This window comes from Formica exsecta, unplaced genomic scaffold, assembly GCF_003651465.1.
Source record: "Formica exsecta isolate Colony F162 unplaced genomic scaffold, ASM365146v1 scaffold504, whole genome shotgun sequence".
Taxonomy (NCBI): Eukaryota; Metazoa; Arthropoda; class Insecta; order Hymenoptera; family Formicidae; genus Formica; species Formica exsecta.
Window position 1 is genome coordinate 77885 of NW_021852284.1, and position 26415 is coordinate 104299.

Here is a 26415-nt window from a genome sequence, read left to right on the forward strand (position 1 = left end):
TTTAGCCCGCGCTTTTCGATCGGAGAGGGACTCGGCGGACGCGCTATATATATATATATATATATATATATATATATATATAATTATAATTTTAGAGCAAAATGGAATTTATTAATACGAAAATCCGATAAAATTTGAAAAGGATCATTTCCGGATGTAGAGGCACTGCAAAGGGGCAGAAGAGAGCTTTCTCTCTCTTTCTCTCGCTGCAAAATTGCGTATCGTATCGCTCAAGAGCGGATAGGAGTAAGAGGTATAATCCGCTCCGACCTAATGCCTAATCCTATGTACAAATTTATTGGATTTCCCGTCCCTTAATACCGAATATGCGACGCGCGCGCTGAACTTTCCAACGTGAATCCGCCGAAAATGTATCTCGTGGATTAGAGACCATTTTCTGGGATGCTAAATGTTGCATGACAATGAAATTACATTATTACCAGGGAAGAAGTTAGGAAAATAATGAAGTATTTGACACGTCGAGGCGTGATTTCGATTTTTGCTTAAACAATGTAAATACTGCAAACTATTTTCATTATTTTTTTATTTACTTTATTGAAATTCATATGAAATTTTTCTATAAGACATTTAATTTTTATATTTATCTTGATTATATCTTGTTAGAGTCAAGATCACAGCAAATCTGACTTATAAATGCTATCAAATAAAAGTTATAACTTGGAGCGTGATTTTTCCTTGTCATCACTATAATATTACTAAATTTTAAATATAGATACATACTTATATATCGACTTATACATATATATATATATATATCATGGGAAATAATGATTGTAGCCACGATGGGAATGGAAAAGCGTCATGGGATTATAATGGACCCCATGGCAATATAAACTGCGATCGAAAATTAATGCGACATTCCAAGTTAAATTGAGCAGTACAGGTGATCTTCCTCCTTCGTTAAATTTACTCAGTCGATGCTGAATGATTAACAACGTTTGAATAATTCGATATAGGACCGTGACGATCTCCGCCGCGTTGTGTAAAATTATATTCAAAAGAGTTAATACATTCACTGGCTCGTCGATGACGCGCGGGGAACAACGGTGAACGAGTTCCGGTATATAGCGGGCGCTTTCCAGCCGTGTTAAATGGCTGGAAAGAAACGAGGTGTCGACCCCGGGCTGGATTAAAGGCTAAGCGGTATAATATGGACCGTGCTCTGGTTGTGCCGATCGTAACAACGAAACTGTTAGTACGCGCGTGGAGATATAGATACTAGTAGCCAGTGAACGCGAAGGGGTTGCACGTGTACTTTTTTTAACATTTCTCCACACAATATTATCCAACATTTTGATCAGTATAATATAATATAGCGATGATATCACTTTAACGATATTATATCTAATGCTATTTTCACGAATCAGTTGTATAAATGACAATATTTTGACGAGTTTTGTGCAAGATATTTATATAAAATCAGAGAGTTGTATCGCACTTATGATGCATTAAAATTGTCAACTGATTGCAAAATAATATTTAATATATGATATATTGCGGATGATATTTCGTATAAATCGCATATTGTGAAAAAAAACAAGTAGAGTTGTGCAAATTAAAAACTTGCACATTGCTTCCTCATCATTTTATCTTACAATGCTTAAGCTGCTTTAAGCATGCGGATTTTTCAATTTTTTGTAGCCATACAATGATATAAAGCTCTTAATAAGCTAACATCCTAAAGAGATGTACGCGTGCTACCGACAGAATTATATGAGCCGGCTGATTTTGACCTCTAAAGTGTATCAAAGGGTTAAACACAACATCGAGGCAGGCCTTACGAGCTAACGGGGTGATGTCGGACAAACGTTAAAGGGAGACAAGCGAAAGGTGGGAAGAAGTTCGAGAATCGATCAAGCGAGCCGCGAACAGACGCCGGGAAAGACTAACAAGAGAGAGAGAGAGAGGGGGGGGGGGAAGGGGGAAGCGCGTAAAACCAGGCAAAGAGGAGAGCGCGGGTGATGCAGAAAGGAAAATATTGGAAACTCCATTAGCGGCGGTGCAACCAGCCATACACCGGAATACATAAGCAGCTCCTATAGAGAAAACGAGAGGCGAATGAAGAGCGAGGGACAGAGGGAGGTCGTCTATGGGGATTATTGCGCGATTCATTTGTAACATTCTCCCAGTTTTCAGCAATTACTATCATATCTCTCCTTTTTGAGGTCTCTTCCTGTCATCTTTTCTCAGTTTCGTTTCGTAGATACGATTTTCTGTCAAATTCATTGTGTCAAATATTTTGATTTTTTATATGTTTCATTTTTTCTTTTTTTTTTTCACCTAGTAGGACAAATGCTTTTATGTATATTTAAATGTTTAATTAAATATTCTCTTTTTGTATGTAAATTAAATTGTACATACATTTTGTTAACATAGGTAGGCTATATTAAATAGAGAGCACTCTTATTTCACTAATAATTTTGTGAAATTTTCTTTACAATATGCTCTTTATAAGTTTTATAAAAAAACAACTAGGTATAAAATAAGATACACATTCCAGATTCTTCGGAAAACAATTTGGAATTCATTTCTTTTAACAAAACTGTCGAAGCATCAACACTTGCTGAATTATAAACAACAACAAAAAAACATTCCATATTACGTCTTTCATTGAAGAGGGAGACAGATTAATCACAAGATTCTTCCTACATGAAAAATATAGACGCGACTAAAAATTTCGCAGATATGTCAAATCATGCGAAAAGATACTGCAGATCCAGTCCTCTCGTCGCGTATTTCTCGGGACTGTTATAGCAGGGCAAGCTAATTCTTTCTTAATTCTCTTTTGCTTTTTTTTTTCTCCTCAATTCGACGCGCGTCACGCGGAACAACGGTCGCCAGCCACTAAACGCCGTGAAATCGCTCGGCGATAACGCGGATCTCGCGGCGCGCGGAATTCACGTGATTACTTCCGGCCTCTTGAGCCGCGATGTACTTTTGCAAGTTTCGCCTCGAGATTTCTCTCTACACCCTCCTCCTACCTTCCGATCTCACGCGCGCCCGCTCTCTTCCTCCATCCCCTATTCCTCCTCCTCCACCTTCTTCCGCTACGCGATGCGGTTAAGCTTCGTTTACACGCGGCGCATCGCACTTCCTCTCATCCGGATTTCCACGAGGCTTTTCTCCGCAAATCTCGGAACATCATGATTGATAGTTATTCGCGAGTTCGCGCATTGGTTTGTGAGAATTTTAATTAGACGAAAAATAATGCTTTTTTTAGGAATTAATAAGAAATATTATTTATGCCTTAATGTTTAGTAAATTATCAGTCATTGAGTAATACATTGTAATATGTACTAATGTAAGAAATTCTTTCTAGTTATATGCATTTGCAAACACTGAAATTTTTTTTAGATTGATAAATTGAACTGTCTTAAAGGAATTTATCTCATTTACTTAAATTACTTAAATCGCTTCCAATATATGTGATACATAGATATTTACACCGATTTTATATAAAGTAAGAATTAAGATTAAGATAATTTTTAAGCAGGTCTAAGCTCATAATATACGGGATTAGAGAGAGAACATTTTCAATTTAAAATTGTTAAAAATAAATAAATTAAAAAAGAGAAAATGTACTCTTTGGAGGGAAAATATATGTTCTATAAAGAGATTCCATCTTAGCACCGAAGCTTAACAGGGCACGTGCAGGACGCGTTCTTTTATCGACGATGTAACGACGGAAGTACCATGATAGAGGGCGATTAAACAAGCGAAGGGTCGAACTTCGAGGTGCGCTAAATATGTCGAGCAAACTCAGACTCCTATGCACAGTTGGTTAAATCGGCAAACATTGACTGACTTTACGCATTTCGTGTTAATTCGACGATGTCGAAGGTGTCTTCTTGTCATTGACAGTATCACAGATTCAGAAATCGATCGCAGGCATGCGTCAAATCATTCAGGACGATTGGATATTTTTAAATAGTTAATATTGTTAGCTCAATGTCGCATTTTTATTCTTGCGAGATGACTCCGTGAATTTTAATGAAAGATACGATATATAATCGGCTTATCATATATAGATATGGTTAACATGTCAATTCGAAATTTAATGCAACTAAAAAATATTTTAAAATAATTCAAATTTCCATTTTGTTATTTTTGACCGTCTTCTAATCTTGAAATCTTTGCTGTAACAATTATAATGAATATTGATTGTTCAATCCAACTGTCAATGTCCGCATAAAACTATAATTTATGAGAAACGAACAAAGTACATTTAATCCAGTTAACGAGGATTTAGAATTGAAGCTCATTGTTAATCGACGTGACCGCGAGCAATCTCGCGTCGATGCCACAAGTCGTGCACGACGGGCGACCGGAATGTAAATCAAAAGCGGTTTCGAAACTCTTCCCCGATGACTGAATGCGGCGCGATGGAAGACCTTAATTCGTTTACGACTTGCAAAACGAGCCTTCTGGGAGCGCGCAACTGGTAGCCAAACAGTTTGCACGACGTCACGCACCCCCGTGGCACGTCCCAAGGGTGCTACTGACGAAGTAAAATCCCGCAACGAGCGATGGTTTTGCGCCGACGGATCTCCATGGTGGAGAATTTCAAACTTCAAAGAATTTAAATGACGTTCGATGATCTTCTTTAGAAATTATTTTATATTATATTTATAATTACTCTTCTTAAAAATTATGTAAATTTTTGAGAAACCATTTTTGAGTGCCAATGTATCCTATCCATAGAATAAATTTTACAGTTATCACTCTACAATGAATATTTCATATCCTTGTGGAATATCATTGTGGAATGATAGATAAATATTCCATTATAATAATATTTAACTGTATGTTTCTTTAATATATTTGAATATTATTAGATTATATTATAGGTAAAAAATTATGAATTTTCGATAATGGCAATATCCATCGATAATCTTTTTAATTTTATTATATACTACGTGCATGATATTTGTTAGCTTATAAATTAGTAATATTTATTTTAAAATTTATTCACGTTTTATTTTCTATTTATTACGAGTATATTAATATATTATACATATAATTATAATTTTATAAATCAGATAAAGAAAAATTGAAGAAAGAATGTTAATGAATGTATGCTCTATATACGAAGATAAGATTACATTGTATGTGTTCCTCTCTTTCACTCAAAAAAATGTCTTGCTGATATAGGTAGATTTCTAGGTGTCACAACAAAAATTTATCGCTATTTTTTGTATCTGTTAGAATATTGTCTGTTACATATAGAATTTATAGCAGCAACATTCTAATAATATCTTCTAGAAAATTTAGGTCCCATTGCCAAATGTTAATCACTGCATTGGATAAATATGAGTTTCGATACTACAGAACGATCTTTGTGAGAAATATAACTGCCAATTATAACTGCAGCATCGAAAAATTGAGAAAAATTGTTTAAAAGAGCTAGATAGATTGAGCGCGTTATACAAATATGTTAGACGTGAGGATTATATATTCATTTGTTTCTTGCCGCTAATTTTTTCTGTCTACCACAGCCAAACTTTATAACAAGTATGATTGGCCTTAACATGGATAGGCGCCACAGAAAAACATTCTTTCTAAATTTCACAAACAGTTCAGATATAAATTCTGTCTCTGTCACTTAGATTGATTAAATGCGAAACATATGCGATATCACAGTATTTGCTAATCATTTATGTACCTCAGTTAATTTTGCGCACCAAGAAAATTTTTGCTGTAGTTGCAATACCACTTTTTTGAGTGTACGATTATTCTCACAATACTTTATGAATTATCTATGCTTTGTCTTCACAAAATATAATACTTTAAAAAATTATATGGAGATACATTTTTAAAGTTACAATTAAATATTCGCGCATGAGAGAGCGTTAGATGCGCGGCGCATTCGTTTTGATACAGAGGAAAAACGAAAGGAAGGAAGTCGCTGCACCGTAACGACTGATGTTTCCGTTTGGAGCAGCGGCGGCATAGACGAAAACTCGTCGGCGGAATAAAAGTTCCACCGGTGCTTCCACCGGAAGCAGCAGCCGTTGCGCCATTATCTATTTCGTTTTTCATTCACATAAATTTAAATGTGGAGCAGTTCAGTACGCGCCTCCAACCCGATGATCTCTCCCTATCTTCTTGCGGGTGATCGATATAAAATTGCAGTGGAAACAAGGCGGCGCGCAACACAAGCGGTGTTGTTTCGCGTTCCCCGGAGGGATCTGATTGCAAACGAATGCGGCGGGGTTACGATCTCTCCCTTCATAGACGATTAATCCAGTTTACTCGCAGACGTTACCTCGCCATGGGGTTCTTGTAAGCCGAGAATCCGCACAAACGTTCCTCCCGCGCTTAAATATATTCAATTACGAGACTCAAACCTATGCGCCTCGTCGTCTCTCAGTCTGTCTCTCTTCCTTACACTCTCGCTGTTTTCCACTTTCGTTCATTCGCATGACTGAAGTCCCGACTTTCCACTTCCGTTTTGGACTCTTTTAAGGATACGGATTTATGCGCTGACGATCCCTCCGGTAAATTCTTTGGTAGAATCGGCGAGTTTACCTTACAAATAATACGAGATACGCACTTTTTATCGAATCTTCTACGATTGAAAAGTGTCTATTGCATTCACTAGTTCAATATCAATCGTGTAAAGAATTTTACTTTTAATTTTTATAATAAGAAAATAATATATGTATATAATATATATAATACATATATAAGAGGATACGTAATGCGAATCATACTTTAAGTCTTAAAGCAGGATAGCCGCATATGAATAAAGAAATTAAATTTTTAATGACATAAACTATGTACATAAACTTAATAAAATCAAAATAGGATATTTTTGTTCTGTGCTATAATATCTATTAATTATACTTTGATTAGAGTGTTTGATTTCTTCTAATAAACGCATCAGAAAATTGTGCATCTTTCAGACAAGTGTGAAAGAGATAAATATAAAAAGGAAAATATATCTTACAATATATATATTTTTTATATAAAATAATATATAATAGTTTTTGTCGTTAGAGAGCTTTAATAATGTGTTGCCGAATATGGAAAGCAGAATCAAAGCTTTCGACAGTCTCGCGTGAAAAGTCGAGATGTCGCGATTCCACGATATTTCCCGATGTTTTCCATTGCCAGGCCGACATGCCACCAGGGTTAGATGATAGAGCAAGAATAGAAAACGTCGGATATAGCGAAAACAACGGGAAAGAGAGAGAGAGATATATATATATAGAGAGAAAGAGACAGATTGAGAGAGAAGAGGGTCACGATATAGGGGAGAAGATGCAGAGCGAGAGAGGAAAAGAGAGTTAAGCCTGCAGGCTGCAGACAGAGGCACTAGAGTAGCGGCGAGCAGCGGTAGCAGCAGCGGCGCAAAGCGAAAGCAGGAGGGAGACAGGCATCTCGCCCTTCTTTTGTCCCTGGGCTTCGGCCCGATATTGAAATGGAGTCGTTTGAGTGTGAATAATTTGCTTTGCCCGGGCCCACCCCTCCACCGCCGCCGTCGTGCCGTCCCTCTCTCCTTTGCCGTTCTCGGCCCGGCGCGACTACCACCGTGATCGGCCCCCCCCCTCGTGTACCCTCGCGGTCCCCCCGTCAACCCCTGTGCAGTACCGGCGCGTTTATTTCGCGTCGCGTTGGAGAGAACTTTGCGATTTCCGTAGTCGCGGATCGAGCTCTTTTTCCACCGTCTTCTACATCGGACTCGCGTAGGACCGAGTTCTTAGAGTAACGCGTTAATGGAGAGCGATGTCTGGAATACATCTTGTTAAAACCCTATTTGCACGAAGAAGGATTTAAAAGCAGATCATATGCAAAAAATATATACTTGGAAAAGATCTAAGAATTATATTTTTTACAAGTTAAATAATTCTATAATTTCAAAAGAATTAATAAAAAAAAGCATGAGATTGAACAATATTATTTTAAAAAAGATTAGGGAACAAACTTAATATTATTTTAAGAGATTTAAGAGATTTGATACTAATTCACGAATGGAATTTACTTGTTTTGCTCGTACTTAATAAACATTTTAAGTATGATATAAGATCTTATAAGATCATAAAAATTATTGTATTATCTTGGACCACACAATGATAATTCTTAAAAAATGTTATCAGAGTTACTAAATTTTGTCTGTCAAAAGTTTGATGTATAGTCTTGATTAGAAGTCTCTTTTCGTACGAACGATGTGAACGCCGATCGGAGAGATCGTTTTACGCACGTATTTTTCGAGGTGAGAGAGAAAGAGAAAAACAGAGAGATATCGGTCATTATAAATTCCAAAGTATTGTCGCGATCGATCGATCGAGCGACCCTGGTGCATCGGGCGGTTCCATTCCTCATTTCTCGGATGCTGGTCAGATCGGGTACGCCGGTGAATTGATTAGCGCGAATCATCGTCACGCGCCGCGCCGGCGAAATCCATGCGTCGAATGGGCGACACGTACGACACGCATGCCACGCATGATGAGTCGCACGGTCGGAGTTAAAATTACATCGACGTAATCGTCGCATAACGCAGTCTTGCTCCGACCCGTAAAATATGTTAAGTAACCCGATCATCGGTCACGGGTAATGAATACATCGATGATGGATTAGATGAGCCGAGGACGTTTTTCTTAAAATTCAAATGATTATGCAAAATTGAAGCATTTCTATATGATGCTCGGTAATAACAGACGTATTTTGGCGAACATACGATATGCTCATTGGAAATTATAATGAGTCTAGCTGAATGAACATATCTCAAAACATTAATGATAACATAATATGAATAATAATAAATCTCTCATCCTACAATTAATTTTAAATAGGCTTTATTTTAATAGAATTTGGATATTTTGAATATTTTACTTTCAAAATATGTGACTCGTGCTTTTTTTTTTGAAATAAAACATTTATTTAATATTTTAAATCTTGTAATAATATTATATTGAAAAAATTCAATAAATGCATTATAAAAATATTTCATAAAAATGCATTTGTATACGTTTTCACCGTAATATGGCAAAAGTGGTATAACAAATGCAAGCATACACGCTTCGAATCTTTTCTATATTTCATCATCGATAGGACAGAAGTACGATTGTACGACCGGAACAAACACACAATACGCGAAAAAGCGCGAAAGGTGAATTTTTCGAAGTTGTGGAAGACGAAGAAATCGGTCGTACATCGAGCATTGAAGAAAGCCGCTTTTGTCGAAAAAGGCGCCCGCTCGCCGACAAAGACGAAGGTGAACGCGCGCGAGCGACCGGATGATGAGCCAACAATAAAATTGAGGATTCATCAGTCTTTTAAGAGGCCAATGTCATTCGTCGACCGGTGAACGCGCGCCGCGCTACCCTGAGCCGCGTATCCTCCTTAGATATGCAGAACACGGGACACGGGTGTATATAATCCACCAGCGGCGGGCATCGGAGTTCAGTCAGCTCGTCAACACAACCACAATCGCCAACCACCATCGTACAACGATGAAGGTAGTCATCGATTCGACTGTAGATATTTTATCCAATTGATAGAGAGAATCAGATTTTAATTGAAAAATTTGCGATTTATGTAAACCTTTTTGCAGATAATATCGATTAATTTATTGCAATAGTATATATTCTGCCGATTGATTTGATTCTTCGAAAATAGGTATTCGTCAACATTGTCCTTTTGGTCGCGGTGGTCCTCGCGGAACCGCCGAGATACCGCCAGCAATATCAGCAACAGTACTACTTTGCCCGGCAGCAGGAGGAGGCCGCGCCTTATCCCGCTTCCGGCTGGAAGCCAGCGGGACCAACTTTTAATCTTCCTCAAAGACAATCTCAACAGCAATACGGAGCGCCGGATGCGCCTCAGCAGCAGTATGGAGCGCCGGACGAGCCTCAGAAGCGATACGAAGCACCAAGTGCACCTCGGCAACAATACGGAACGCCGGATGTGCCTCAAAAACAATACGGAGGGCCAAGTACGCCTGAACAACAATACGGGGCGCCGACGGGTCCCCAGCGAGAATACGGAATACCGGAAGAATCCACAACAACTGAGGCGCCTAACACCACCGAAGAGGAGGAGGTGTCCACCGTTCGAGGCATCACTGAATCAGAGGTGAGTAAAGCATAAATATTATTTTGCGAGTGTCGATCGATCAAAGTATTATGAAACTTGAAATAATATGAAGAAAGTCCATTTTCCCAATTAAATATTTTTATTATAAAAAGATTTTTAAACTCGTGGAAAAGGAATCGAAAGAAAGTGCGTGACATTTGACGTTTGCGATTTAAGAACGTAGTTGACTATTTTAATTGTTAAATATGTATAAACGAGATTTCTAAGAAAATTTGTGTAACGGATTAATTAATCACAATTTTAACTAGATTTAGACTTTTAATTAGATATTTTTACGGAAAAGTCGCAGAGAAAATTTTGATGCTTTAACGCGCCAAGTTCCAGATGCCAGACGTGCGCGTTCTCCGATTTTACGTAACATAGATTTATCATCTCGTTTCGGAGAGGAACGCGCTGAAGCATTGCCGTTGGCATGTGAGCCTACATAAGAACGTGGAGACGGTTCCACGGAATTTAAATCACACCGACACGACACTACGAGGCTCCTCTCTTTTTCAATCTTCGACGCTTGCTCGTTCTCGTCGTTTCTCCCGCTTATCCTAACGACATTAGTATTCGAGGCGTCGTTTACTTTCGATCGCGAGTCTCAAGCACGTGTGTGCCCGTACCAAATTCGAGGACTGGCGTGACACAACCCATAATGCATTCATCCGTGATTCGAGGTCGTCTGCGAGTCTACGCTGCCTTCTGTTTGACGGGATATTAAAAAAAAAAAATCCGAGAAATCTGCATTTAACAAGAAATATTTGTCAATGGCTCCTTTTATTTTTAACGTGTTTACTTTGAAAATTTCTTCAGTAAATAATTTATTCTTTGACCTCGCATCAAACCTTCTTTCGTGCCATTTATGATTAATTTTTTAACATACTTGACAGAGCAACAAATTTTAAGAAACCTTGCTAAAGAATCTGCAATTACAAATGATATATTGACATTACAGAAAATAGATTTGAATTTTTGCATATGCATTTTTTTCGTAATTAGATATTCTCTCTCTCTCTCTCTTTCTCTCTCTCTTGGTTTCAATATTTCTATCAATATATTCTATATATATATTTTCATAAACACAGTTAAAATACATTTTACATACTCTTTCCTCTCTTTTCTTTTAATTAGAGCATGTAACGTAATATCGGTCACCGGTGATCAGCGACTGATATAATATAAAGGTAAACAATTACGTAGAAATAAAACATTATTCTCTCAGTCCGAGCCCGTGAACGCGGTGAACGAGCTTGAGGACGATGATGTGGACGAGAAGCAACCTCAGCAATCCGGAGAGTACTACGTGGCCCTTCCCGACGGTCGTCTCCAACGTGTGCAATACATTAGCCGCCAAAACGTCGAGGCCATGAAGTACTTCGCCAAGATCCGAGCCGAGAACGTGGAACCCCTTCGCGGACCGATCTACGCGTACGCGCCCCTGCAGAAGCTGCAGATCGTGCCGGCTGGCTTGCAAGTGTCCGTCGCCCCGGTCGCCCCGATCGCCGCCGAGGTCGCACCTGCGGACGCCAGGCCGCAGAAACTCGAGATCGAGCCTGTGGCCGCGCAGGTGCAATACCAGTACGACAACCCCTCGAGCGTGGTGCCTCTGACCAACCCTCTGAGCAATGCCTACACCACCTACATGACGAATTATCAATCACCGGCAGCCAATAGCGAATCCAGATTCCTCCTCACCTTCCAGTGAATCGGAAATAACATAATTAAAGTTTTAAAAACCTTAAACTCGACACTACGACACCTTGTAAATTGCATTGTACATGTCGCATAGATTATTGAATGTACTCGCAATTAGTCTAAACTGACGATGTAATAAAGCTGATGCTAACGAAACTTTCTATTATATTTTCATGTCGCTTTAACTTTGTGATCATAGAACTATTTTTCACTCCAAGATTATGTTATACAGTGGTCATCATCTATTTAAATATTGTGCTCTTTGACTTTTCATACATTTTTCACGGATGTAATAGCTAGCGAATACCCTTGAAAAAATCGTAGAGAGATATTATAATGAGATTTAATAATCAATAACTGATAATCCTACAAGAATTTTTATTTGTGAATATTGTTTTAACCGAGATTCGCTATTTTACAGCGAAATTAAAGGAATTTCTTCAGTAGATGTATTGATGCGAGAGAGAAGGAAAGAGAGAGAGAGAGAGAGAAAGAGAGAGATCCGTTGGCATGTAGACGTGCCTAACCGCAAAATTCCAGAAATTTAATATCTCGCTCGGCGCAACCGGCAACAGGGTTGGGCGTTTCATAAGTTCACTCCCGACACGGCCAATCCCCCGTCAGAATTCTCCCAAAATTCTACAGCGAGCGTTCCAACCCACACACATCCACATACACAAACACTTTTCCTCCCCTCTTTTCGGCACACTCCGTTATCTCTCCCTATTCTTTCCTCCTTGCTACAACGGGCGTTGTGCGTCTTGAATGTTCTTTGCCAGTGGCTCATAGCGTTTTGAAGGAAAACGAAAATCCCAACAGAATATTTACGCTATCATTTCGAGAGATACGTTTGGATCGTGTCGCGATTTGACTTGAAATAGATCTGAAATTTTGCAAATTCGCAATAATTTCCTTTTGTAACTATGACACCGCACGCTCTCATGATATATTTTATATTATTTATGCAAAATGCAGGGATTTTAAAAAATACATAAAAATGTATAATAATAAAAAATCAAATTTATCGCAAGATAAATAGCGTGTAAATAATACGGTTAGCAACTCTATTGAATAAGAAAAAATTAGCGTACAATATCTTAAAAACAATGAAAAAGAATCGCAATTCTAATCTGCAGCTCCAACCTTCGCCAAGATATCTCATATCAGGTATAATTATGCCTGCCAAGTTTTAGCGGAAACTTTTAATTAAGGTTCACCGGCAACAAACCACTCTTAAGAAAGCCGTACCATCGTCGGACCGAACAAAGGAATACCCTCCGGCAGCTCGGGGTAAATAGCCCGAAGAAGCACAAACATCCTCGCCAAGATTTCGTCGATAGGCGCAATCGGCCGATTAATTAATCCGGTCAAGCGGTCAGGCCCAATTAAATCCCACTAGTCGGCCGAGCCGTTTCCGTGCTTGGGAACGCGACCTCGCTCTTACAATTAGACGAGTTTTTTCATCGGGAATTTGACTCGCAAGAGATGCGACTTAATCCCTTTGCGCGCTTTCTTCGACCATCAGATCACCTCTCCGCCGAAAAACGGGAGAAATCGCTCTTTTGGAAAACAAAATTTCTTTCACCTTCCCATTTGCCGCTCCTCGCACCATCGCCATCCGTCGTTTTCTCGCTCCTCTACACCCCGTCGAGCATGGAAGCGTCCCCGAGAGCCAACCAGCCGGTGCAACCCTCCTTTCCACGGGATATTAATTTTTCGGGAAGTTGTACCGCCGTGTGCCATTCCTTTTTTTCTGCAACCCCTCTTACTCTCTTTCCTTTCCTTCCTCTCGCTCGACAATTTGTTCTTCCTTGACGATTTAGGCTCGGGACGAGTATCCGCGAATTTTTCTCTTAGCTTTTAATATGTAACGAAGAAGATTTTGATTGAAGAAGAGTCTGTCGACTACATTGTTCCAGTATCACCCAATGATATTTTAAGAACAACTACTAATTTTTGAAAAAAAAAATTTGATGAAGATGTTGAGATATCGGATAGATTTATATATAAAAGAAAATAAATCAAATATTTTTTGCAATTTACATTTGGATTATTAATTTTTTCACTATGTTCGATTTTTTCCGAATAATGCTCGCATTTTTAAAAGAAAATTCTAGATAATCCTTCGGCCGAGTGCAGTATCGAAATAAAAAATCTACTTCCATAATTTTTTCGCCACTCGATTACAACGTCGTATAAATGAGTTTTTTATAAGCCTTATATCAGCTAGATAATATTTCGCGATTTCTTTCAGTAATCTTGTTCCATGTGCAACATGAAGCATGGATAGAGGAGAGAAGATTAACTTTCATAATCCGTCGAGAATGTAATACGTATATCTCTATTGGAAGTTTTGCACGTCGCTTGTATCTCATGTAAGGTATCATCAATTTCACCGTAACAATCGTTTCAAAGAACGAAATCAAATGGATAGTTATTTTATAAAAAAATATTATAATATTATAATATTATATTTTTTTATAAAACAACTCTTTGTATAAAGTGTAAGTACTTATATATCTATATAGGACTAAGTAAAAAATAAATAAAAAATAAATTCAGATGTAAATCTAGATAATTTCTTTTCGACACGTGTTATTAATAAATTTATGTGATAATTTTTTAGCAAAAAAAATCTCTATCCTACGTAACGACAACGTTCACGGCGGAGCAGAGGAGAAAAGAAAAGTCAATTTCGGCGACCGGCCTCGACTGTGATCGGCGAGGAACAAAGGTTCCAGGAACGCGGCTGAATCGACTGTGAGAGACGATTATAGTTTCAGAGCACCTGAGGAGAGAGTCGCGACGGAAAAAAATGGAGGAGAGAGGGACGTTAATAAAAATGAATTGGAGAAGGAACGAGAACAAAGAGGGAGAAACCGCGACGGAAGAGGGTAGGGTAGTTATAAGAAAAGACGCTGAGAATCACACAGCGATGACATCTGTTCCTGTAATGGTGGAGGACGTCGATTACACGTCTACGGGGGTAGCTTTCTCGCGGCTTGGAGAGAGATGGTGGCGATTCGCGTGTATTTTTGCATATGTGAGCGTGGACACACACCGCGGACCGCCCGCTTGTTTGTACGGTGCCGGATTAAGAAAATAGCGGGAGGCTCCCGTGGCGTCGGTGGGAACGCGGCCAAGCCGATGATGTCCTTCCTCAGGTTCTCATGACTCGGGAGGGAAGAAATACGAGCATTTCATATGCATGGTCGGTTCAAAATAGTTAGCTTGGATGGCGATAAAATATTTGCACACCGTGATGTAGCATTGCAATGTAATAAAGTTTGGGAGTTTTCTTTCACATATATGAACAAAAAACTCGCTTCTGTTTCTCTCTCCTTCTTTCTCTCTTATGATATAAGAAACGAAAAAATTTTGAAATATTAATATTGAAGAAAATAATCTTGGTCGTTTTTTAAATGTTAAATATTTTTATGTGGATGCAGAAACTTTTCTTTTGCCTTATTTTATATGTTATTTATTCTTAAACATTTCCCGCGCATTTCGTCTGTAAATTTACATCATCCTTCGCTCTTTAAGCTTCTCTCTTCACTTGAGGATTCTCCGCGCGACCCCACGCAGCGCGGGGGGTCGCAGAGACAACAATAAAAAATGGAAAAACAACGGAAGAGAAGAGGAGAGGAAAAATACTGCGTGGCTGTGCGTATGCATTCTATACGCGAGTGCACTACCATCGACGGTGATTGGAGATCCCCCGTCGACAAGCACGTCGAACTCTTTCCGGCTCTTTCGAAGTCGGCACCTGCTTTCGTTCGATCGCAACGACGACGTCGTCAACCTTTGTGAGCCTTCTTCCTTGTGTGTCAACGTATCCCTCGCAGTTTTCACGAGCTGCATATATCGCTCGTACATATGTATTCGTACATATGTATGTATATGTGTGTGGATATGTGCGCGTAGCGATGGCGAATAAACGCATTGCGTCACAGGGCATGTCGATATTGAATCGGGAAGGGAGTACCGAAAACAATGAAGCACGCTATGACGAGGAGAAGCTCGCTCTTTGTTTAATATCGCCGAATTAATAGAAATTCAACGAAGGAAGGGGAATACGGTGTCTACAGTTATTGTTGTTGCAGTGATGTTTCATGCAAAGCAGATTGCATATATCAACCATTGGTTGAAAAATATGAATATAAATTTAAAAAATTTGCATAAAAATTAATTTTATATTTATTTTATATTACAATATTCACAACTTTATACTTTACAATTCTATTCAATTATTTTATAGAACGACAAAAGTGTTTTAGAATAAATTCTGTTTATAAAACGATTATGAAACTGCTATGACAACTATATAAATTAAAAAAAAATAATTCTCTCTTTAAGAAATATTTTCCTTTCTAAAATGAAAAAAGTGACTTATACCGACCGTACTGCCGAACGACAGTATTAGGTCGATCGTGAAATAAAATGATATAAAATTCTGCACGCACGAGGAGCATAATTCAATCGACAAGTAGCGCGCAATAAACGTGAGTGCGCAATGCTGAAACATTATGCAACATTATGGGTGATTGATCGGCGAGCTATAATCTTGCGTAACTCATTGTTCGTCGATTATGTATGACCATACGTCAACGTATTTTTCTCTCTTATTTTCATAATTTTATATCTATTAAATATTATTTTAATCACATACTTGAATCGAATCTCTTTCTCTCTCCCTTCATTAAAACTTCTAAAAGTTATTATTAATATCGAGTTGAGATAAGGCAAGATTTGTTTGCTTGTTAAATTAATCCAATTGATCTGATTCAACTCAGCAACTTGATAACAATTATAATAAAATGATTTTTTAATAAAATTTTATAATAACACAAACTGTTATTATATTATTGTATGGAAATTCTCTATTTATATGTATGTTACTTTTTCCTAATTTTTTAATTTTTCAAAATATCACATAAACTGAATGATCTGGCAGCATACTGTCAACAGATTTTCAGAAATACAATCTTGATATATTTTAACAAAAATATATCTTTAATATTATCCTTTATTTCATCGCTCGATAAGTCGAATGCACACATCAAATTTGGATGGATTGCGAGAGACGCGGTAAAACTGTCGAATGAATCTCTCGATTCCGAGAGACTTATAACAAATTTCGCAGACGCGTTTACCGTAGGTTGGATTCTTATACGGAGTATCTGTCTTGGAAAACGGGAACGTGGCGGTTTGGTTCAAAACCTTGGTATCTCTCATCTCTCGTGCACATCCATCTATCCCCGAAAACGGAGTTTAGACTCACAATCAGTCAGTGCCCTCTTTGTACCAATAGTATATATAATAAAAAATGTATAATTAGTAAGATTCATATAGAACCCTATTTAGCTTTACATCTAACTCGTGATATCAAAAACAGAATCAGAATTATATCTGTAAAATTGGAAGAACTTGCGATTTAACCTACTATTTTCATTTAGACAGCAACTGCGCGTCAAATATAAATATAGTCCAGTCATACAAAATCCAACACATAATTTTCAACAACAGTATTAAACAATATTCCTTTTTGTATTTCTCTATAATATTATTTTTAGAGTCAACAATGGACTTATGCGACCGCTTTGGCAAGATTGAGACCGTGTAAAAGGAACCTTACATAGGCACACATAAGTCGCGCGTATCACGACATTATTCATATACTCGTCACGTACGTGAGTTCAACTCTTCCCCCAGCCTTTCCTCATCCCTCTCAGACACATGGATGGGGGCGAGTAAGGTATTCGCTCGTGTGAACGTTGCCTAAAAGAGCGTGGGTCGACGTGTCACAACGGGGGGGGGGTTCTCGCTGTGTGTACTGTGTATATCGATTGGCATTACGAGGCAGATCAGTCAACCCTACCCGTGTGTCTCGTCGAAGGGTCGAAGGAAATAGCGTGTGAGGAGAAAGAGATCCTGCTACCCCGTCGTCCGCCCTCTCTTCGCGGCTGCTGAGACACTTTGTCACCCTCTCAGGCGTCACCGCCCCCCCCCCATCCCACCTCCCGGACCTCGTCCCCTTCTCGCTCTCGACGGATTGTCGGATGTTGAGGCCTACGAAGTCGAAGCGACACGTGGGGAAGAAAAACGCATCCGCAATTAGCGCCTCTTTATTCAGTCTCTTACGACTCATTGGAAATCTATAAAAAAAAAAGGTGCGTCGACGTAAGCGCGGCGACACCTTAGGGTTAAAATCGATAGATCGAGTACCACTATCGCCCTTATCGTTCTTATTCCACTTTGTCACTCTCTCACGCGTTACTACCCTCCCGATAGACGACGGTGAGTTGACGGATGCTCGCAAGGTTGAGCGGAGTCAAAGAAGGAAGGGAGAGAGGAAGTAAGAGGGAACTTACCCCGTTAACCCTCCGTTAACCTTCCGTTAAGGAATACGCCGTTAAATGATGGAATATAAAGATACAAGGGAGGAACAAACATAAGGATTCAATCGCACAAGTATGTACAAAATCAATTGCTGGCATAAAAAGTATTATTACGCAATAGTTAAAAGTGTGCGTCAAACACATATCTTTTATAAGACTGTACTTGTATATTCTAGATTATCGATTCTTTCGCAAGTTCCAGTCTTATTTAACATTTACAAAAAAATTGGAATTTTATTTTACTAGGTATATCTCTCTACATTATCATACATCTTATTTACATTTTATTATATGCGTTTTAGCTATTTATATAATCATCCCTCTATACATCTTTATTACATTAAGATTAGCATATGGAGAATAAAAAAGATCGATGTTGCGTGAATTTTGATGTAGAGCAGGAAACAGCTGTAGCTTTTATCAGAGCGGAAGCATAGAATTCGCGACGTCGACCATCGCAACGTGCGCTCGTACGTAGGAATTTCATCTCCAGATTCCGTTACATGTGTTTTGCGAACTGGTTCGCTCGCGAAAGAATTTCTTCTCGATCGCGGTTTCCGCGTGCGGTCAAAAGTCTGTAATGGCGAGACCGCGAACGGTCCGAGCGGAATGATTTGCGCGCAACACACGTAGGAATTACAAAACCGAAGGGAGTAGACACCCCCCTCCGCCCTTCCCCGTCCGCAATTGCCCTTTTCCTCGCTTTCTCCACCTCTCCCTTGATACGTGTGGTTAGTGCACTATGTATAGGGTGTTCGTTAATAAACGCAATTTGATGAACAGAGCGATACTGTTCGTGCTAAAAATAATTTTTCATTCTTGAACATTTTTTTGGATATTCAAATAATTTTTCACTTGTTAATATTAAGTAAAAACGGATTTTTATGCCAGTATATTTTTCTATATTTAATATTAAATATAAAAAACAGAATTTTAACAGCAAATATTTATCTACCGTAATATTTTAAAACTTTCAAAATTATGGAAGGGGACGGTATTTAGAATTAAGTTTAAAATAAAAGAAAAAGATATTAATTTTTCGACAAAAGAGAAAGGAATTGTCCTGTTTATCAAACGTCTATTATCACTTGACTATTCTGTATGTGTTTTAATTAATTTCGCTCTACAGACTCGTGCAATATTGATGCATTTTCCCACAAAAGTTACAAATTCGCGATAAGACGGAAAGTTAATTCTCTCCTCCCTGAGTGTGTGCATGAAAAAATGCATTTGCACAGTGTGTTTCTCTTTTTTGTTTAAAACGACGTTCTGCCGCAAAATTTTGGCCCAACATGAATCGACAGCTGAAATTTCTCGTATCGCCACGAGTGCGGTAAAGTCGATATCGCGCCGGCGATTTTGCACAGTGAAATATCGGGCACAAAGAGGATTATGACGATTCGATCCCGGGGATTACCTCCGAATAGTATCTCGAACGCGATAGAAGGGGAAGGATCAGCGTATTGTTTTCGATACGCAAATCTCAACAGAAATTTGCGCAATCGGTTCGAGACAGAGAGAGAAAGAGAGAGAGAGAGAGAAAGAGTGAGAGAGAGAGAGAGAGAGAGAGAGAGAGAGAGAAGAGAGAAAGAGAGGAGGGAATAGAGATAGACCGCCGCAGCACATTATTAATCGACACACCTTTAGTCAGCGGAATCTAAACGTCACGCCGCGTTAATTTATGGTTCATTCCGTCGTTTAAGCAAATTCATTCCTGGCAGCTTACCATGTATTGCACAATACTGTATAAATAAAGATTTGCGTAAATTAAGGTCGTATGTACGGACAAAAAATGCTGATTGAAAAATGTGATTAATTGAATCTGATAGAAAATTACACACATTCTTCAGGTATTCTTGATTACATATTTTCGAATATTCGAGAAATGCATTTTTATAACATTTTGAGAAACAACTGTGATTACAACTATGATATACTTATTGTTAAATTAATTCTTAACAAAATTGTCGAAATGCAAGAATAGGTATGATTTGTAAACCAACAGGAATCTAGATATTTCGTATTAGAATTTTGTACAAATCAGGAATAAAAAAGATGTGAATCTCAAACTTACGATGTTCAACGAATGAAAATTAAAGAGAATTAATCGTACAATAAAAAAAAATTAGGATTTTAAATTCATGAATAGTGCGTAGCGCAATCAGGATATCTTTCCTCCTCCTTGTGTGTAACGTAATGTATAACGACTGACCGTCACGGTTTCTATCGGAGCGTGCGTGGCTCTCGCACGAGCTTCTCTCGCAGGGAAATAAAGCGGAAGACAAAGAGGATGGTCGGCGCGTTGGTACGCGCGCCTACCGGTCAGCGCGGCAGATGGATAGATAGATAGGTAGGTGGGTAGGTAGATAGGTAACCCGAGACTCGACGAGAGGTCAGCCTTCGCAGATTGACGGACGCGATAAATCGAGCCGCGGTGACATCGGGCTCGAGTGACGCGTAGCGAGGCGAGGCGACGCGACGCGGCGCGATGGGACGCGACGCGACAACCCACTGACCTGCGAATCCAATGCATAGAGTTTCTCTCTCGTCGTGCATCGTCGCTGCATCAATGCGCACCGATACACACACGTATATATATATATACATGTACATACTATAAACCACCGAGAAGAGAGAGAGAGAGAGAGAGAGAGAGAGAGAGCCTCGTAAATATTCCTGTTTATACGTCACCCACGTAATGCTCTGCCGTGCCTTGTCGTGTACGGGGGTGTGCGGCATCGAGCACTGGAATCCTGAAATAGAACGGGGCAACGTGCATCTATGACACGATATATCCGGATCGGGAAATCTCGGTCTATATCGAATTTCAAACTCGATCGAGAAGCGATTTCTCAAAAATGCAGCAGGGTTTGGGGATTCTCGATCGAGAAGCGATTTCCCGCCAGAAGTGAGAAGGATCGGTCTCGCGGTCAAGCCGAGAGAGCAATGACGATATACGTGATTAGCATGCCATGTTAAATGCAGTTCTTGCGTGGAATCTGTTGACGTTATCCACCTTTTGAAAGATTTCTTTAAAATGGTACTTTAAGCAAGAATTTTAACATGAAAATTTGCAGAGATTTTTGCAATTTATCCTAGTTTTTTTAATTAAACGATAGTAATACTTATTAGAAAATCATTTTTTAAAGCATACGTAACGTATCTACCTTTACCGAGAGAAAAGTCGAGAGGGAAAAACGAAGGAAGCCGCGAGAAAGGTAAAGCGAAAAAGCGATGACGGATGAAGAGCGAGAGATTGGGTTCGCGAGATAAAGAAGGTCGACAATAATGCCCTCGGTGCACCCTCGATCCCGTGGTAGCGGACGCAGCAGGCAGTCCCATTATATTGTTTTACCTCGACCGGAGATCAGCGAATACGCCGCGGAAGGCTGTATATACGTGCGCTTTTGATGAGCAAACGAGAAAACCAGCGGAAGAAGGGACTCGCAAGGGAGACTCGAACCCGTGGGTCGCGAGTACGACGACAAGGGCCTAGACAGTGATAAAAGTGCATTAATCCGACATTTGTGACGTGGAGAGATTGAATGCGCGAGGTGCCATCAAACCCAGAAGCAATCATTCTCGTTTAAAGCCCGTCTATAACGTTAGTTTGGTTCGATCCTCTCTGATATACTTTGAAACTAGAGATGGAACTAATACCAAGATTATGATTATAATCGGAAACAGATCCAAGATCTAACTAAGATCTTGGATTGAAACTAGGAACAGACAGAAAATTAATTAGTCGACGATGATGAAATTAAGGGAGCATATCCGTTTGAACCTTCGAGAAATAAATACATTATCTAGATTTTTTTTTGCAGCGCAACGCTTTGATAAAAAATATTTTTCTGTTTTACAATATTAATACAATATTATTAAGTACCTAAATAAAAATTTTCAGCTTAAAAAAAATTCTTGTTTCGTGCACACCGTGCATGTAAATCTGCAAATATTCGCATAAATTTAAAAAAAAAATTTTTTTTATATTGAAAATTTTTATTTAAGTATTTGATAATATTGTATTAATTTGGAAAAAAAAATGAAAAGCTTTTATCAAGTCGTTGCGCTGCAAAAAAATCTAGAAAATATACTCATTTTTCGAGAGTTCAAACAGGTATGCCTCCTTAACGAAATTCTTTGATCTAATACAAATGCTATGATTGAATTTTTTCTATTTTGCATAAATACCATTTATACATCACTGAAAAATAATTTAACATACAAATTGAAGATTGATCGTGAGATAGCGTGAAAATAACGACGTCACATTAGTGGCAAAAATAATGCATTTATTCGCACATTGTTGATAACTCACATTATGCTTTGTCGCATACATCAGCGCATATATATCAGCGATATTAAAATCGTAGAAATGCGTTTGAGAGATCCCGTGCGCGCGTGTTTCCTCCGCAGTGACGCCCGTTCGGGATCCGGAGGTGAAAAAACAATGCTGCAACGACCCCGAACCCCTTTCGTTTCGATCACGATGGAAACTCTTCCCGCGCTCTCTCCTATTTCTTCTTTCTCCCTTTGTTTCGCTGGTCTCTCTATCTTCTCTCGATCCTCCCTCTCTCCTCTCTCTCTTTTCCCTCCTCTTTTTCTCTTTCTGTCTCCTCCACCCGCCTATTTCGTTCTCGTCACTCTCTGGTGAAATTCTTCCGCATGCCTGTACGCCGTCTCGTCTCGCGCAACCTGGTACAATGCAACCCCGGGATGCATTGTGGATCAGCTTCTCATCAGACAACCCAGTGACGTCAACGATACGACGACAACTGTACCATGGTATACATATAACCGGTCGTATCTCGAGAGATGTTTTTTCATTTAATGTCTTGAGAGAACTACATGTAACGCGGTGTACCCCCCCCCCCAATCTGGTTCATTCGATCGTTTGATGATATCGGGAATAGCATTGAGAAACATTACAATTTATCGTAAAAATAAGATATTTCTATGTAAAGATGTTTCGATGTTTTGCAAAAATGTATATTACGAGCAAATTCGTCAAGTTAAATTATCCTATTTAATTCAATTATAATTTATTTTTGAAAATTTCTACAAATGAAGCGAAAAACAGTGAATTCTGTTGTAATAATATAATAGTCTTTATAACTATTAGAAATAAAATAATGTGTTTTAAAAAGAGTTAGCAAAAAAGCGACAGAATTATCTTCAAGGTAACTACAGTTTTTTGTCTAAGGTATTATAATCGTTCCAAGGGAAATTTGTTCTATTGATTTATTTTCCGTAACTTGCATTAAGGAGGAAATGAAAGTAACGGTGTTTTTTTGCGATCAACGACAAAAGTGTAAAAAAATATAAAAAAAGGGAAGGAAAATACATCTGCGTGTATCCTTCCCGGGTTCTTTATCGCAAACTCTTTATAGAAAGCGCGAAGAAAGTGCGATAAACGTGACGTTCTCAACCCTTCTCAACACAAAGATATCGACGTTATCGAGAGAACCGTGAGAACCGCTGAAGACTTAAATAACTCCCTTTGAGGAGCGCATATACGTAAAAGAGTGCTTAGAAGGATGCGGCGATGAAGGCTTGATTTCAATATGCGCGTTGCAAGTAATTAATTAAAACAATTTGTCTCATTAAAAGCGTAAATTGTGTAGCAAAATTTTCAATGTTAATGATATGCAAAAAAATATCTTTTATACAATTTATTATTTATTTTATATATTATCATTTATATTACATTTTCCTTTTCATAAATAGATATTCCTTAGGAATTTAAAATCGCATTATCTATAAACGTGCTTTTTATCATTTTGAAAATAGTGATTATTATAAAAAAAATTAATCTTGTTCAATAAGAGAGAGAGAGAGAGGAAGAGAATATTATATAGATTTGAGGAAGAAATGTATAGTTTGCATTGCGATTTTCGATGAAAAATAAAAGTCCTGAAAGTCTGTCTGAATCTAACGTAGAGTTATTCAGAGTATTAAGATGCGCTATATGAAGCAGGCCAGATCGAAAAATTTCCCCCCTTATCGAGGGGAGACAGGCGGCGCCTGCAGCTCGCGCGATGATTGCGCCGTAATCTGCTTTCGCTTTGCTTTTTCGAGGAACAGGGAGAGGGTGGGGGAGGTAGAAGGGTGGTTGTTGCGTGATTGGCCGGGGGCGTCGTTGGATCTTCCGTTTCGACCGATACATCGACAACAGTCGAAATACTTAGGGAGGATACGCGCGGACGAAATAGACGCTCGAGGAGAGAAAGAGAGAGAGAGAGAGAGAGAGAGAGAGAGAGAGAGAGAGAGAGAGAGAGATTTGGGCGGGGGGGGGGGGGGGGGTCAATCATAAAACGCTTTGATGAGATCCGTTATCCTAAGACGACCGTCGCCGATGACGACGAGTACAGGACAAGTTTCAACTCGCGTATAAGCATCAAACCTTTTGATGAGTTTGAGAGAGAGAGAGAGAGAGAGAGAGAGAGATTTAGGCGGCAGGACGAGGATGGGGATGAAACAACCCTTCTGACACGGGTTATCCTATAAACGGTGCCACCCCCGCAGCAACGTACCGATAATCCGGCCCCCGGGGCCCGCATGCGGTTGAACGCTCGCAACAGTTACCATATTTGATTGTATATCTCCTTCCCCCAACCCCTTTAACAAGATAGGAATAATACAAAATAATATGCGTTGCATCGTAAAAATCTTGTAAAAACGTGTTATTTTTGTGCGAGAGAAATTTTATGTAATATTATTAATATTTTTAATAATTCGTAAAAGAGGTTGTTTCCTCCCAATCATGATATTAATATAACCGTAATAATATCAGTTGTATAACAATGCTATATGTGATCAATAGCAAAATATGTTATTGATTCATATATGACTTGCTAATTTATACCAAGTGCGTAGCGCCGCAATTTTTAATTTATTTTTTTCGAAGTGATTTTTATGTTATTATCATGTAAATTGTTCATATTTCGAGAGTGTATTCCTCATCTCATTATCATTTCAAAATGGGAAAAGATTTTATTTGTTTTAATAATGTTTATCATCTAAGTGTGGTTCAAAAAACTTTGCTTAAGAAATAAAATTAAAATATCATGCAATTATATTACGAAAAAAATCTTAGCTGCAAAATGAGCAAATCTCTCTGTTGCAAAAAATATCCTCACTCACATGTCACTTCATCAAGCTTTGTCAAACGTCGTATACAATTATTATAAATATATTATTATATATATAGTGTAAGAGCGAACAGAATTGCGAATCTCTCTCCTCGCGACAAGACCTGCGGGATGAGCGTCGCGATAAATAAAAAATCAGAGAGGCTGTTTTCCGTTGCGTCTGACACACCCCGTGTCGAGACGGTGGCGACGGGAAAACGCGGAGAAAGAAATCGCACGCGTTTGATGTGCCGGCAAAGGGAATGCGGTGCGACGGGAGGGAGGGGTAGGAGGGGGGGGAGTAGGAAAGGGGAATACGATGTCGGAGGTGGAGTAGTTTCGCGTGGGTTGGTCGGTCGACTGCAACCACGTTTCTGCGCAACCCCCCGCATCCCCCCGCCAACCCCAGCCTACTCGACCCCTCTGTTTCACTCTTTCTCTCTCTCTCTCTCTCTCTCTTCCTCTCTTTCTCTTTCTGTTTTCCTCTACGCTTCGAAGACCGCGCTTAAACGTTACCGGAAAATTATTACCGGAAAAGCGTTGCACACACACGCGTGCGGCAAACCGCGGGACCCACCGACGGAATTACATTGATATTAGTATCGTTTGGTCCGACAAATTAATTAATTAAAACGTTCCCGTCCCGTCCTGCCGCCTGTGGCCACTACGCCACACGCGTATTTGCGTTTCACGCTAACGCTTTAACGCAGTAAACATCGAAATACCGTGCGCCAACAATTGTCGAAGGCTTTCGTCGTGTGCGAAATCTTCCCCTATAACAGCCTTGTCTAAAAATACGGAATGCCTTTAGCAAACCGTAATACTATTAAACATCTAACTCTTATATCTTCGTAATAACAAGATCATTAAACGATCGAGAGCCTGTGCTCATTGAAAAAAAATGTCACGATAATTATGATGACTTACCTTTCTTCGCGTGCAATATGTCCGCTGGATCTGGTGGTAGGGATGAACAATGGCTCGGACTCAAACTAGATTGTATCGACGAAAAAGGGCTTCCCGCACTCGACGGATACCTAAAATAATAATTTGCTCTTAGCAAACTATAAACATAATAATTATATTAT

The 26415-nt window shown here is 39.0% G+C and overlaps 2 protein-coding genes across 4 annotated transcripts in view; one reads left to right on the forward strand and one right to left on the reverse strand.

Moving 5' to 3' along the window:
• Positions 1 to 26415, reverse strand: part of LOC115241690 (paired box protein Pax-6-like) — an 85492-nt gene that overhangs the window by 14243 nt on the left and 44834 nt on the right. For all 3 annotated transcript variants that reach the window (XR_003884951.1, XM_029817570.1, XM_029817569.1), the window contains exon 6: positions 26255 to 26364. Coding sequence is in view for 2 of the 3 variants with exons in the window: in XM_029817570.1 (XP_029673430.1) it covers positions 26255 to 26364 (110 nt within the window). In the remaining variant the exon portion in view is untranslated. The remainder of the gene's footprint in view (positions 1 to 26254; positions 26365 to 26415) is intronic.
• LOC115241695 (gamma-gliadin B-like) lies at positions 9415 to 11955 on the forward strand. The gene is made up of 3 exons (XM_029817576.1): positions 9415 to 9482; positions 9643 to 10098; positions 11327 to 11955. Exons 1-3 carry the CDS (start codon positions 9477 to 9479, stop codon positions 11807 to 11809), a joined length of 945 nt encoding a protein of 314 aa, XP_029673436.1. The 5' UTR covers positions 9415 to 9476; the 3' UTR covers positions 11810 to 11955.

Coding starts and splice junctions, on each gene's coding strand:
- LOC115241695 (XM_029817576.1), top strand. Junction 10,099..11,326: donor GAGGCATCACTGAATCAGAG/GTGAGTAAAGCA, acceptor TTATTCTCTCAG/TCCGAGCCCGTGAACGCGGT.